A 16,161-nucleotide genomic window follows, 5' to 3' on the forward strand; every position below is an offset into this window, starting at 1 on the left:
TCATTTTCAAAACATACTCAAATATCTTGTGTGATTTATATTGATATATTTGTGAAAAGATATTTGTTTTTGTGATAGTGATCTTTGTTGCAATATTCACTCACCCATACATTACTTGCTGAATACAAAGATTACACATCTTTTGCAAACCAAGCATATACATCATTTAATACTTACATGCTTAAGATATATTACTGATTGAAATACTTGAGACTCGACATCTTTGTGTAAACTTATTTGCTGAATATCTTGTGATACAGTGATTGCTTGTTTGTTACTCTCACGTACACATTACACTGATAGAAAATACTTTTGAGAGTTGAACCATCTAGACCACATTGAGCTTACATATTAAATTATATTGTGGTATATGTTATTGCGCACATCTAGGTACTTATCTGCTTTACACGAAAGCACAATCACTGTACCATCTGATTATATACACATTTACTGTATATCTAGGCACGGGCCTGAAGAGGGAGACTAGCCCTGGAATAGTCCCGGATTGGCTTAGACTTGGTTAGGAAAGTTAGGTGCGCCATCCTGTTAAGGCGTGTAGGTTGAGGTCAGCCCCGCTAATTGACCTGATTAAGGTTGAGGTCAACCCTGTGTTAATTTGACCGGGTTGTAAACGGTGCCGCTCCACCCTTAAGTGAGCTATTAGTGGAATCATCGGGCTTGCGAGCTAGAGGCAGGGACGTAGGCGCAGTTGGCCAAACCCCGATAACATATCGTGTGCCTTGTTTATATTTCTGTACTTTATATTTACCACACATGTATGTTTTGGTATGAATGATGCATTTGATTTAATTTCTACATCATTTTTATCTACGCATTTGGAATTGCATAGAAAGACCCTAGGCTTGTGTAATACTGATTGTAGGATTAGTTGACCCTAGGAAGAAAGTTTAAAATTCCAATTCACCCTCCCTCTTGGGAATACACCTTTTCTAACAATAACGATAAGAAAAATATCTTATATAGACAAATATAAATGGAAAGATAATATATAACAAAAAATTATAGGGATTTCTTAAATGATTTTTTTTATTACGTCAGAACTCCAGCCACCAACAAGCCCTTCGGACCCCCTAGTGCGGCACCAAACCTACGAATCAGCGTCCTTCCACTAGGTCTCGCTGATCAGGTAAAGTCCGAAATGCAGACACGGCTTCCGTGCATCAGTTGGACATTCGGCCAACCTGACCCTCGGGATTTCTTAAATGATTATTGATTGGCTTATAGATGATTTGAACTACTCCATTTGACTCAAGGTTACAATACATGAGCAAAATAGAAAGAAAAATAATAAAAAGAAAAGCTACACAAATAAATAATGAAAAATACGAGAAAATAAGAAATAAAAGAGGAGATAGAGTGAGAGAAAAACATAGAAGCTCCAAATGTCATAGATCACTTTAGATCATTTGTACTTATTGCCTAAGGGTGAAATATATAGAGAAAAAAAAGTGGTTTTGAGAAAACATATAGACAAAGGAAGATGTAGAAGATAATACATTCAACATCTCGAGCTTTAATGCTTAAAAAATGTCTTACATTATTGTAAAATCCTAAACAAAATATGATGTCAACGCATGATAATCACTTGCATTGAGATAAAAATGAATTTGAAAAACTCAATATAACACAGAAAATTGTGCGTTCTCAACCTTAATTGTACGTAGAAACTCGAATTTTAACCAAGTTCGGAAACTCGGTTATGATACTTGGACAAAAATTTGAAAACTCAATTTCATAAAGAGTATATGATTTTGAAAAATACAATTTAAAATTTTAATTACCAAAGCAAGACTACTATATACCCCCTTCCCCCCAAAATTTATTTCAAGTGCACTTCATGCTTTATATTTGCCAAATAAAAATGTTTTCTTAAAACCCACAATATATATGAATTTGTTGCTAAAAGAATTTTAGTCATCTAAACTATATGTTAATCCTGAAGCATCAAGTAAACTTAGTGCTAAAATGTGACACTCATTTTTTTTTTTTGTTTTGTTTTGCATCTAGATTTTACCCCCTATCTATCCCACTCCACTCTCTCTCACCTCAAGAGAGCTAGCAAGCAAGGATCCCACTAAAATTTTTAAATTTATTTTTAAACTCCTCTCGCACTAACGCATGACTCTTTTTTTTTCTTTTTTGTGTGTGGTTATTTTACCTCTCTTTCTCCCGCCCCACTCTCATGTTAGGTAGGTCATAAGCAAGAGCTCCTATGGGTTCTACTAAAAAATTTTAAATTAATGTTTATTGAGTTATGATTCATAAGGTTATCCATTGGAAACTTGTTATAAGTGAACCGTAGTACGTTACAGTACGTTTGAGTTAGGGTGTAGTGTAATTATATTATTGTACGAGGGTATTTTGAAAATTTTCATATGAGACTATATATGCGTATTAGTCCGAGGTTGAACCCGAAGACATTTTTCATTTGATAATAGTGAAAATTGTGTAAGGATTTTAGACATAAGCACGTTATAGAACCACATAAATTTGTTGTTGTTGTTGTAGTTGTTGTTATTTCTTTTGATTTTCTCTATTTTTTATGATTCATAACCTTAGGATGCATTTCACAATTTCTAAACTCCTATTTCTCTTTACATTTGGGCCACTAAATTTTTAAAATTTATTTTTTATATTCCTCTCTCTCCATGTTTGATCCTATTAAATGTTTCATTTTTAAAACCCTTATCTCTCTCTCTCTTAAAGAAAAATTAAAAAGCTCCCTGTGTTAATGAGTTTCACTAGAATAATTTTTATTTTTATTTTTATTTTTTTATTTTAAAATGGATCCCAATTCAACCAATTTCCTTCTTAATACTTTTATATTATAAAATTAATCTAAATTATTGGTTCGTACTTTCTTTACCTTTTGTTCATATTTACATACACTCAAATTAAAATTTTAATTTATATTATTAAAAAATATATAAATATATAGATATACTAGGTTACACTTCTATTGACATACATTAAAAATAATAAAATTAATTCCATTTTTTTTAAAAAATTATAAATTAACTTAAATTCATTAGAAGTAACAATGGGTAGACACTATGTGCGTGTTATTTATATTTATTTAAAAAAATAATTATACAAAAAATAGAAGTTGAAAGATATTTAAATTTATTTAAATAAATAATTATGAAAAATTATAAGGGCATTGTAGGATAATTATGAGTAGTTACAAGAGTATTACATAATAATGTAATAAAATCTGATATTATTTGTAACAATCTGAAGAATAATGATATTTAAATAATAAAAATTGAGGAAAATGGAAACGGAAACAGAAGGAGGCAGTAGATTTCGTCGACGACATTGCATTTTGGATATAATAACCCAAGAAATTTTCCAAACACTCGTCGACAAACACATGGGTTTCATCGACGAGGGTTCTTAAGGATCTCGTTGACGAGAAGATACCAAGAGAGGATTTTTGGGAAGTTTGAAATTCGTTGACGAAGGTGCAAATTCATCGACGAACTTTCTATAGGACTCATTAACGAGGTGATGTGGCTCGTCGAAGAATCCTGTAGTATAAATAGTCCTAAACTCAGTTTAATCGCAGAAAAATCAACGCAACTTTCCTCTCTCTCCCTTCTACGGCCTCTCTTCCATCTCTCTTCGATTTCGGTCCCGTCAGTCGCCAGATTAACGATCTAAGGCCACCACGATGCTCTTGACGAAGTTCTCTTCAAATTTGCTGAGCCGGATCGTTGGTGGGATTGAGTCGAATTTTTCCCCAGAATCAAAATAAGGCATTTTATTCAGTTTTTGACCTTCTGGTAGTTGTAGGAAATGATGGAGACAAATAAATAATGATATTCTATTTTAGGGAATGTTGTTTTTAGGGTGTTGAGTAGGAAGCCCTGCGGGTGTTGGACTAGTATATCGTAGGGGCTTTTCAGTAGTCAGGTAAGGGAAACATGCTATGCTAGGCAATCATATATGATTTCAGTACAAATTATATGCTTGTATTAACTTATTATTTAAACTATATATACAGTTTTCAGAGTCTGGTAATATTAATATTTACTTTTGTGGCTTGAGTTGATAACATAAACAGTACTATATTTATAGAATTTGTGAATATCATGTTTATAGTTATTAACAGAAATACCATGATATTTGCATGTTTATGGAATGACAGATTTTTCAGTGTACATTATACTTACAAATATGCAGTTTTGGTAATTTCAGAATAACACGTTAATCAGTACCATAACGCCCCAATATACAGATATTCAGACAACAGTTCAATTATACAGAAAACATATTTTCAATCAGTTTATTTAGAATTTCATATAAATTCTATGGGGTTATGGTTATTTTAGAAACCACAGTAAAAACAGTATATTACAAATATCAGTTACCTATATAGTATCAGATCTTGATTGATCATACAGCAGAGTACGGTACCATAACTACAAATATTCAGTTCAGAGTGCAACCACTTTACTCAGATAGTAAGTGGTAAAAGGTCGATTGTGCTCACGTCGGGAGAAGCTCTCCATCAGATATGGATTGAGGGGGCCGATTAGACTGTCGGAGTTCAGTTGACTTACCCTGGTCAGCCAGTCAGGATAGGTCCCGCCTTCAGGCCACACAACCCTATCATGAGGGGTTAAATCATGACATACAGTCATCTAAGGAAAATTTCTCAAATATTATAGGTATAAGTAGATTTCCAGAAATAGTAGTAGTATTATGAAAATTAAATTTATAAATTTTTAATATATGTTATTTATACTAACATTTACAATTTCAGTTATCCATGATATTAATTCTAAATCAGATTATAAATATAAAAATATAACTCAGTAGTCACACACTAGTAATAACATGTTTCGTCTTACTGAGCGTTGATTCATCCCAGTGTTGAATTATTTTTCAGGTGAATCAGTTAAGCGAGCGAAGTAGACTTGCAGATAGAGGGGCCGTTGTACTGCCATTTTTGAGAGTGAATATTATTTTTGGGTGACATGTTTTGTAAACCCTTAGTATCAGTAAGGGTAGTTTCGAGAGAATAATGATGTTTATACATTGTGTGATGATTTGATACTTTGGTATTGTCTTATGTGTGGATTTATTTTATATGATTGACTTTCCGCTGTTTAGCTTACTGATTGAATTTAAAATTAGGGAAAAATTTTATTTTATTAACAGGTCGTTACATTATTGTTACCCAAGAATTATATAGGATTTTGATAAGATCTAATATAAAATTAGATTTAAATTTATTTAAATTCAAATCTAACATGTTCTTAAACACTACCTTAAATAATTTATGGCTCCAAAGGTTCTATAAATGGTTATCAACAATGTAGTCATTTGACCGAGTAGCCGTGATTCCTCGAACACGCGCACGAAATAAAGTTTCCCGCCATTTTTCGCGCCAAGAGGAAAAGAACAAAAATTTCAAATAAACCTACTTCCAACCAGAAGTGTCTGCAGAGCTCGACTCTCTCTCTCTCTCTCTCTCTCTCTCTCTCTCTCGATCCGCAACTATAGCCATTAATGGAGAGCTCCAGACCTCGATCGTTTTTCCAAGACATCAACTCGAGGGAGCTAAACGGATTCAGAGGTATTTGTTTATGGGTGTGGTTGTTTATGCGTATGTATGAATTATTTTCAATTCGTTCGTAGATTATTCGCATTGACGCCTGTCGCGCTTTCAGTTCGGAAACGACCCTATTTCGACAACGATTCATCCAGATTCTGTCAGATTGGAGCTGTTGCCGTTGAGCACAACAGGGTCGATCCCAATGCACCCCCAGGTCCCCCACTAGCCATTTCATTCTGCAAGGTAGGGAAAATTCCCCAATCTGCCAAACACGCACACGCCCGCCTGTTTTCTTTCCTCAATTTTTTTTTTTTTTTGTTTTTGTTTTTGGAAACAAATTTGCGAAGCTTCAATTTTTGCAGTCTAGCAGAAATTCCCATATTCTTTCCGTGTCCGATGAGGATGGGTACGTTAGCATTTTCGACAGTCGTCGGAAGTTTCCATCTTTTGCATCTTACCAAGAAAATGCAGGTTTGGTCTATTTTTTAAGAGTTTGTGTTTTAGGTTTTCATTTTTGGTATTCAGTTCCCTTCTGATATTTTTCTATTAAATTTCTAAGTAGTGGTCTTTGTATGGTTGACTCAGAGAAAGCCCGGCTTTGTGAGTGGGTTGCACACCGTAATGCCGTCTTTGATGTATCTTGGATCAAGGTACAACTAAATGCTACCGTTGATATGTCATTCAATCTGCTGCACATATTCTAATTGTTAATAAACAAGCTTGGGACAGAAGATGCTTGACGATTTTAATCTTTCAATCAACAAAATAAATCAACATTTACAAAAAAATAGAGACAAGAGATTTTACGTGGTTTGGCAAGGTTGCCTACGTCCACAGAGCGTATACTTGGAGAAAAATTCACTATGAAAGTATGGTAGTACAAGATTTGATCAGTCTCTCCCTGATCTCAGATCCCCTGTACACCCCTTCACCTTCAACCCTGTGAAGAAAAGTTCTTCCTAGAGAGAACCCACCTCTAGCTCTCCTTACACAAAATGTTAAGCAATCCCTATATTTTCCCATGGCTTACAAACATGTATATGCACCACACAACCGTTGGATTTAGAGGCGATCCAATGGCTGTGATAAAAGGCACAATAAATAAATAAATAAAAATAAACATATTTTTTAACAATCTCCACCTTGGCTTTTAATCACAGCCAAACACAACATTCCATCCCCACGCTCTGGGATGTTCTGTCAACAATCAATAAGAGACTACATTAACTAAGCCTAGACAACGCTTGAACTTAGCTAATGTAATATAGGTTTCATGAGCATATTTGTAGTATTTCCATTCGTGTGGATCTTAACAACTGGAACTTACCACTTTCAACCCAACCTCTAACTGCATGGTACCATACGTCAATATGCTTCGTGCGAGAGTGGTAGACTTGATTCCTTGCCAAGTGGATCGCACTCTGACTATCACAAAATATGTGTAACCTATCCTGCATAACACCAAGTTCTTGAATTAGTCCAGTTAACCACAAAGCCTCCTTACCTGCCTTTGCCAAAACTATGTATTTAGCTTTTGTAGTAGACAAAACTTTAGTAGGTTGCAACATAGCCTTCCAACTAATGGAATCACTAGCCATGGTAAAAATGAAGCCAGAAGTAGACTTCCTCTTATCTAAATCACCTGCATAATCAGAGTCCACATAACCCTAAACATTACAATCATCAGTGCTTTCAAATAGGATACCATAATCAGAAGTGCCACGCAAATATCTGAAAATTCATTTCACCGCATTCCAATGAATTCTAGATGGATTAGTCATATATTTGCTTACCAAACTAATTGCAGATGACAAGTCTGGTCTATTGCATACCATAACATACATCAAACTCCCTACAACACTGGCATAAGGCACACTAGCTATATCCAACTTATTCTCATTAGTAGAAGGACACAGTTTAGTAGACAACTGAAAATGAGCAGCTAGAGGTGTGCTTACCGGTTTAGCCTTATCTATGTTAAACCTTTCCAACACCTTCTCAATATACTTACCCTGTGACAACCATAGCTTCTTTTGTTGTCTGTCCCTCATGATATCCATGCCAAGGATCTTTTTAGTTGCACCAAGATCCTTTATCTCAAACTCATCCTGTAACTTGGCTTTCAACACATTCAACTCATCAGTACTGTTAGAGGCAATCAACATGTCATTCACATATAGCATAAGGATCACATATACACCATTGTTAAGCAATTTGAAGTAAACACAACTGTCATAACTGCTTCTAACATATCCAATCCTCAACATATAAGAATCAAACCTCTTATACCATTACCTAGGGGATTTCTTTAAACCATAAAGAGACCTATTCAACTTATAGACCAGGTGCTCTTTACCTTGTTTCAAAAATCCCTCCGGTTGCTCCATAATGATATCTTCCTCCAACTCACCATGAAGGAAAGCTATCTTTACATCCATCTGTTCCAGATCTAAATCATGCATGGCAACCAATGCTAACAAGGATCTAATAGAAGCATGCTTAACAACAGGAGAAAAGATTTCATTATAATCTATACCTTCTTCCTGTTTGTATTCCTTTGCTACTAACTTGGCCTTATATTTTATTCGTTTTGATTTTGAAGTAGGTTCTTTCTTTTTGAAAACCCACTTACAGCCAATCAACTTCCTGTCCTTGGGCTTCTGAACCAGCACCCAAGTGCCATTCTTATGAAGAGACTCCATCTCCTCAACCATGGCTCCAAGCCAACTATCTCGTTTAGAACTCTGAATTGCTTCCTGAAAATAAGAAGGATCTCCACTACTAATAATCAGAGCAAATGCAACTAAGTCGTCAAACCCATACCTGACCGGTGGCTTAACATTCCTCCTTTCTCTGTCGGTGGCTAGCTCTGTAGGCTCATGTCTATCACCTATCTAAGGAATTTCCTGAGGAATTGTAGCCTGTCTCACTGTATCCTGTGCAACAAAATCAACAACAGTAGTCTGAGTATTGCCTATACCTGAATTCTGAATACTGTTCAGCTCCACTTGAATAGGTACTCCCGCTGAATCAGACTCCACCTTCTTATCAGCATTCTCCTTCAACATGGCTTCCTCATCAAAGACCACATACTTGCTAATGACCACCTTCCGTGCTATGGGGTCCCACAACCTCTATCCCTTCACTCCTTGGAAACTAAGAAATACGCATGATTTGGACTTAGAGTGCAACTTTGATCTGTCATGTTCTTGCACATGAACATACGATGGACAACCAAATATTCTCAACACAGAGTAATCTACTGACTTGCGTTAATAGCTGCAGAAGGAGACCTGTTTATCAGGTAGCATGCCATACTTATTGCTTTTGCCCAGAATGACTTAGGCAGATTAGCTTGAATCGTCATACACCTTGCCCTCTCTAGTAATGTTTTGTTCATCCTTTAAGCCACCCCATTTTGCTGTGGCCCATGTGGAACTGTATAGTGCCTAGTGATCCCCTTTTCCTTACAGAAGTCAATGAACTGGCTGTTTTTGTACTCCAGTCCATTGTCAGATCTCAGAAACTTCACTTGTTTTCCTGTTTGCTTCTTTACCAAAGCTTTCCATTCCCTGAACTTATTGAATACCTCACTCCTGTGCTTCAGAAAATACACCCAGACTTTCCTAGAAAAGTCATCAATAAATGAGACAAAATAAATAGCACCACTGTGAGACTGTACCTGTATTGGACCCCATACATTTGAATGAATGTACTCTAGCACCTCCTTGCTTGTATGCTTTCCTGTTCTGAAACTCACCCCGTGCTGTTTACTAAACAAATAGTATTTATAGAACTTAAGCTTACAACAAGAATTACCTCCCAGTAAATTTTGCCTGTGCAGCTCCTGCAAACCATGCTCACTTATGTGACCCAGCCTCATATGCCACAGAGTAGCATCATCTGTATCTGTATCTGAAGAGGTACTAGCTGCAGCTCCACCTGTCACTGTGCTACCCACCAGAGTGTACAAATTGTTCCTCAGATGACCCTTCATTACTACCAGTGAACCTCTAGTCACTTTCAACACACCATCCCTAGTTGAAAAAGAGAAACCATTATTGTCAAAAGAGCCCAAGGAAATCTGATTCTTTTTTAGATTCGGAACATGCTTCACATCCTTGATGGTTCTAACCACACCATCAAACATCTTGATTCTGACTGTTCCAATACCAAGAATACCACAGGAAGCATCATTACCCATCAACACTGTCCCTTTAGAGATTGGTTCATAGGAGTCAAACCAGTCCTTGTATGGACACATATGATATGAGCACGCCGAATCCAAAGTCCAGGTATCGGCTAAGTAACTGGAACTTGTAGTAACAGTCAAAAATCCCCATCAAAAACTGATGTATTGCTTTCCACTACAGTAGCCTACTCAGTCTTCTTCTTGTTCTTGTCCTCTAAATCTATTTTCTTCCTTAGACAGTCCTTCATATGCTCTTCTTTCCTGCAATAAAAACAACCATTCCTCCAGTTCCCACTCTCTTACCCCTGGACTTGGATCGAGATTTCCCTCGATTCCAATTACCCTAGAACTCTTGCCCTAGTGTTGGCTAGACTCACCCTTAGCCACCAACCCTTCTCCATGTCCTGGATGATCTGGTTTGTGAAAATTCTCACTCTCTAGAATGGCAGTAGTCACCTCATCAACTGTAAGAGTCTCCTTACCTAGCAGTGGTGTGGTTTTCAAAGTATCAAGTGAACTGGGAAGCAAATACAACATAATCAGTGCTTTATCTTCCTAGATCCCTTGTACACCCCTTCATCTTCAATCCTGTGAAGAAAAGTTCTTCCTAGAGAAAACCCTCCTCTAGCTCTCCTTGCACAAAATGACAAACAATCCTTATATTTTCCCATGGCTTACAAACATATATATGACACCACACAACCGTTGGATTTAGAGATGATCCAACGACTGTGATAAAAGCCACAATAAATAAATGAAATTTTATTTTCAATTGAAATGCTATATATTTTCTCTTTTCATATCCTGATCACACATTCTTTAAGACATGAGTCTAGAAGTTCAATGCAATAAGAAACTTTTTCTAGTAACTGATTTGAAAATATTACGCAAGCAATGTTGTCATATATAGTCACCACGGGCTAAACAAGTTTCGTAATTTGACTGTTTGAGTTTAATTAAAATGGTGGGCAAGACCAAGGTTTGGCTCTAATATCTAACTAGTCACAGTGTTAAGAATTTGGTGTTTTTTAAAGTATTAATGTTGCTTGTCATTTGATTTGTTACCATCTTTGACAGGAGGATGCCCAAATTCTGACAGCCTCAGGAGATCAAACAGTAAGTAATTAAGTACTAAAATTTGTTTGTTTACTTTAACAACAGTTTCCAGCTATGAAAATCTTATGTTACATCATAAGAGCTTTTTGGTTAATCTAGGTCCTGTAGGCAGACTTGTTTCTAGTTCATATCTTTCAGCCTGCATAGTTCAACAATATTCTCGATCAACTTCATACATCTGATACCTGATTTGTGTTTTCTTTTTTGTCTGTAAATTAACCAAAATGCATCTGAAGTACATGTCTAACTGTCAACCAAAGATACTTGTGAAGTACTGAACTTGATACCTCAGTTGTAGGACTGTACAAGAAAGTCCATGTATCTCATATTTTTTCGTCTTCAAACCAACTCTACATTGTTTATTTTACTTGTTATGGCTCTTTGAACTAGAATCAGCAGAATATTGTGATTTTGAATTTTTTACAACTACTCTCAATTGCAAGCTCTGGTTTTGTTAATCTGGGAGCTTGTCTGACATGGACACGAAGAAAATTAGCAGAATAGGACAAATCTAATGTATATACAATTTGTCTTGAAAATTGCAATCGTTTTTTGTGAGTTTTCCACCTACTTACATTTCCCCTTGGCATTTTGACAGATAAAGGTGTGGGATTCACAGGAACAAAAATGTATTGGAGTGTTAATTGGCCACACAGGAAGTGTAAAATCCTTGTGTTCTCATTCAACAAATCCTGGTAGGCTTGGATTCATTTTGCTGAGGGTTTTTGATATTCCAACCAAATGATTATATTCATCATCAAAGATAAATATAACAAGTTTTCAAATTATTTGTAGATGTTCTTGTCTCTGGTTCAAGAGATGGGTCCTTTGCTCTATGGGACTTGAGATGCAAATCTAGCTCTAGAAGGCATGGTGAGCTTAGAATAACGTAAGTAGCACTCGTAAGTTTTCTTTTATTTGAGTTGGTTGGCTATATTTTATCAACACATTGCAGATTTATTAAATAAATTTCTCAATGCTATTTCCCTAATTACTTCATTCAGCTCAACTGCTGCAGTCAAATGGGCACATATTTCACCACTTGGAAAGCGGGTTAGGCGTAGTAAGGTCTGAAAATAAATTTTTACTCCATGTTGTTAGATGTCCATTGCCATTTATTTACTTCTTAAGTCTTAACCAACTCTTTGGCCTTTTTTTCTAGGCAGCTTCCATGAGCATTACATCAGTCCTTTTTCTCAAAGATGAGGTCTCCATTGCCACTGCTGGAGCAGTGGACAGGTAAGCCACAAGCATTTGAAATATTCTGATGAAATTAAATGTGATCTTCATTTGGAAGCTATAATATACTGACACTATATATTATTATTTTTTTATGCTCCTTGGAATTGGTTTATTTCAGCACCGTGAAATTCTGGGATACTAGACATCTAAAATCTGTACTTACTCAGACATGCCCCCATTACGAGTCATCAAATGAAAAGGTTCGTTTGACTGTCCGCAGCGTATGCTACTTTACCTCATTTTCTATGTTTTGTATTGTTCGCACCGGAGGAGTCCATAGATATGCTTGATACACATGGGTGAGCATCAATTTGACTCAAAAGTTTAAGCCTATTGGGTCTTGGACCCAACCATGTATATAAGCACCCATCATCCACTCACTTTTTTCAATATGGGACAAACTCACAAGTGGAATTTTCAACAATCTCCCCCGTGAGTTTTAACTGCTCCTCCTTGAATGGAAGCCATCTTCTACCTCATGGGACTAATTCTCCTGTAGTTTTCTCTAGTGGGCCTTACCACTGTGTCTTACGTGTCTTGGATTGTATTCCATGTGGGCCTCCCAACCAATCCTACATCCCATTTCTTGACCCTATTTGGATCCATCATGGCAGCCTAGATGATCCTTATTGGTCTCGGTCACACACTCCCTCACCTAGAGTTATGAATCGTCGGCTCTGATACCACTTGTTAGCAACGGAGGAGTCCATAGGTGTGCTAGATGCACATGGGTGAGCACCTACTTGACCTAAAAACTTAAACCTATTGGGTTTTGGGCCTAACCATGTATATAAGCACCCATCATTCACTCACTTTTTCCAATTTGAGACAAACTCACAAGTAGAATTCTCAACATGTATTGCATAGCATTCATGGTAAAGTGCAATTGAACCTCACATATGAATTGGTCTTTGCCATCTGATTTGCTGACTTCAAGATCAGTGTCTGCCACTGGTAGGCCAGTAAATCATTTGTATTTCTAATGAATTTGAAATTTCATTAGATTCATTTAGAGGCTTTGACATATCTTTGCTATTTTTCGGTAAATAACCCTATTGATTTTGTTTTCTTCTTATTTCAGGATAGAAGAGTACATGGCATATCTAGCCTGTCCCAAGATTCAAATGGAGTGTTTCTTTCAGCTTCATGCATGGATAATAGGTATCTCTCTGTTCTGTGATTAGTATGTTATCTGCCCTAGAGGCTGAAAACTGGTACAGCCTACTATACGTTTTGCATTGTCACCAAACCTTATGTTTGAGGATTTAGTTGCGATTTACTTAGACACACCTTTCTTGAAATGATAGGCATTTACTAGACCAACAAACATCATATTGGTTTACATGTTCGTTTTTGTGTTTCTATCAGAATATATCTATACAATGTTCTTCAGCTAGAAAAGGGTCCTATTAGATCTTTCTCCGGGTGCCGAATAGAATCATTTTTTGTAAAGGTATGAATTTATTTCTATAAGCCAAGTGGCAAATATCTTTTCAAGACACATGTCCTGCTGATTGGATGTTCATTGTCTTTAATGCAATTGCAGTCGACAATTAGCCCTGATGCAGCTCACATACTTGGTGGCTCTAGTGATGGAAATGCTTACATATGGCAGGTGAAGTTTCTATTAAAAAAATACAGTTTTTCTCTTAGTTCTTCATTGGTATTAACTTCATTAGCTATTTCTAACCAGGTGGACAAACCCAAAGCAGATCCTGTTGTATTAGAAGGTCATGGAGAAGAAGTTACAACAGTAGATTGGTATGATTTTTTAAGTTTTGAGTGTTCAGCTTAAGGGCTCCAGAACAGGCATGTATCCCAACTCTTTTCTTTTGCAGGTGTCCGTCTGAGGTTGATAAAATAGCAACTTCTTCAGACGATTTCACGGTAAGTGAATCATATGCTTGCATCTTCCACCAATGCATACAAACTATACATGTCTAACCACATCTAATTGAAACAAATTATTTATTCATTTATTTATGTGGGATAGGTTCGCTTTTGGAAAATTCAGGGCAGTTGTTCAAACAAACGATCTCCATCTGCCATTCGACGTAGAGTAATGGCAACTCCCGGTATGGAATGTAGACAGTTTTTCAATGAAGGACAAATAGAACTCAGGAAAAGTCCTGAGAGATTGTGTCAGTCAGATAAATTATTGAACCAATTTGGCTTACCGAATCCCACTACAATGCCAAAGATCACTACTCCCAAGTCCCAAAAGACAAATTTCTCGTCAGGTTTGAATTTAGAAGAAATGTTTGAGAAAACCCCGGAAGCTGCTGCTCGGAGTCCGTCTTCTGTTTTCAGTCCTCCTTCCTCCCTCAAGAAAAAAACTATCCGTGATTACTTTCTGTCAACATAAAATTTATTGGGACTTTCACACTGGGAAGTTTTTGTACACAATATGATGTAGATTGTTGTGCTGGGACAAATCATGAACTTCATTAAGATTTCAAGTAAGTGTTTCTTTTTGTTTTGCCCTTTGATTCTTTGATACTTTATGCGACTCACTTGTGAAGAAAAAATTTAACCATGCTTTTGCTGACTTTGCAGGGTTGTACTAATATGTGAATTACACAGGATGATGATTCTTTCATGGGAAAAACAGGCTCTGCTGCGATTAATTGATCTGAGTTATTCTTGTTCTCCTTCCTAGATATATTAAAAAAAATGTAAGAATGGGACAAGAAAATGTTTTTCCTCCCTGGACTTATGTTCAAATATTTTTTATTACTACAAAGTTTTGATCCTGCTTCCAAATATCCAGATATAATTGTCTGAAAGTGTTGTTTTTATTGTGTGTGCGCTTCCAAATTCCAGGCAACATATAAATTAGAGTCCCTGTTCTCCCTTGATGCCTGCATGTATATTGGTGATGAATAGAATGATACATGGTACATGACCAAAATCATGTGTCTAAATTCATAAGATTAATGTTCTCGATGCAAGGTGCATCACATGGAAAATGTAAGATTTACAATAGAAATTTGAGTTCATGAGAAGATAAGAAAATTCATCTAATCTAGGAAGAAGTTCAGAGTTATTTTTATGGCATTTAAGACCTTTTGTGGGTAGGGCCATTTGGTGTTCTATATAAAGGGTTTGTGGTCCTTTGCTCATATTTTCAATTTTGCTGGTCTTCATCAAAGGATAAACATAGTAGAGAGTAAGGACACAACATGCATAAATCAAGTGCCAAGGTTTATACAATTAAGATCTTATTCACAAAAGGGTTCATGGATGTCAATAAGATCTTAGTTATAATCATTGCTAATGGCTTAAGGTTCACAAAATTAAGATGATCCCATGAACATGGGGATTGTTACAATTTCCTGAAGCTTCAAATCTTTGCCATACAAGGCTTCAGAACTTTTTCACCACTTCAATGTGGAGGAAAAAGTAGTTAGATGATTCTCCACCCCATCCCCATTTTCCCAAGGTTGCACCTTGTGAGAACACCTTCTAGGTAAAGAGTTTGAGCACCCCCCCCCCCCCCCCCCTAAATTTTGGGATGGGGTTGGGTGTGCTCAAATAGCCCTCCAAGTGAAAGTTCAAGTATCCACCTTCATACTATGATGAAGGTGGGAAGATTAGATAGGGTAGTTTTAATCAAAATAAGCCCCCCCTCCTTGGCCTTTCTATGTCGATGGTCTTTTATGTAGCTTTAGGTGCCAAGGGGCATATTGAGATAAGAGGTTGAGAGAGAACTAACTTGCAACTAAGATTGGGTGCATGCTCTTGCATTCCCATAACATTCCCCCATTGTTGTTAATTCGTTTTTTTTCCATGTTGACTTTCAAGTTTGATATTGCTTCAAGCCAAAGAAAAGTTCACCTCAAATATTTGAGTTGCTCCCTATTAGCTTCATGCACCAAAAAAAAAAAAAGAAAAAAGAAAAAAGATCCTCACTGAGCAAATGCTCATCTTCATGTTGGTTCCTTCATTGTCTCCCACTTTGAACCCTTTAATGAGTCCCTTCTTGTTCTTAATAGCACGTAGGAAAGAGCTTTCATGATGATAATGA

At 36.4% G+C, this 16,161-nt stretch overlaps 1 protein-coding gene across 1 annotated transcript; it reads left to right on the forward strand.

Moving 5' to 3' along the window:
• Nucleotides 1–5,469: 5,469 nt before the first annotated feature.
• Nucleotides 5,470–14,915, forward strand: LOC131168188 (uncharacterized). Its single transcript, XM_058127467.1, has 17 exons — nucleotides 5,470–5,605; nucleotides 5,700–5,827; nucleotides 5,947–6,055; nucleotides 6,170–6,234; nucleotides 10,854–10,892; nucleotides 11,491–11,587; nucleotides 11,688–11,781; nucleotides 11,897–11,960; nucleotides 12,055–12,131; nucleotides 12,253–12,334; nucleotides 13,216–13,295; nucleotides 13,503–13,587; nucleotides 13,681–13,749; nucleotides 13,828–13,895; nucleotides 13,973–14,021; nucleotides 14,128–14,593; nucleotides 14,691–14,915. The coding sequence occupies exons 1-16, from the start codon at nucleotides 5,539–5,541 to the stop codon at nucleotides 14,497–14,499; spliced, it is 1,545 nt and encodes a 514-aa protein (XP_057983450.1). The 5' UTR covers nucleotides 5,470–5,538; the 3' UTR covers nucleotides 14,500–14,593; nucleotides 14,691–14,915.
• The last annotated feature ends 1,246 nt before the right edge of the window (nucleotides 14,916–16,161 follow it).

Source organism: Malania oleifera, chromosome 11 (assembly GCF_029873635.1).
Source record: "Malania oleifera isolate guangnan ecotype guangnan chromosome 11, ASM2987363v1, whole genome shotgun sequence".
Classification (NCBI taxonomy): Eukaryota; Viridiplantae; Streptophyta; class Magnoliopsida; order Santalales; family Ximeniaceae; genus Malania; species Malania oleifera.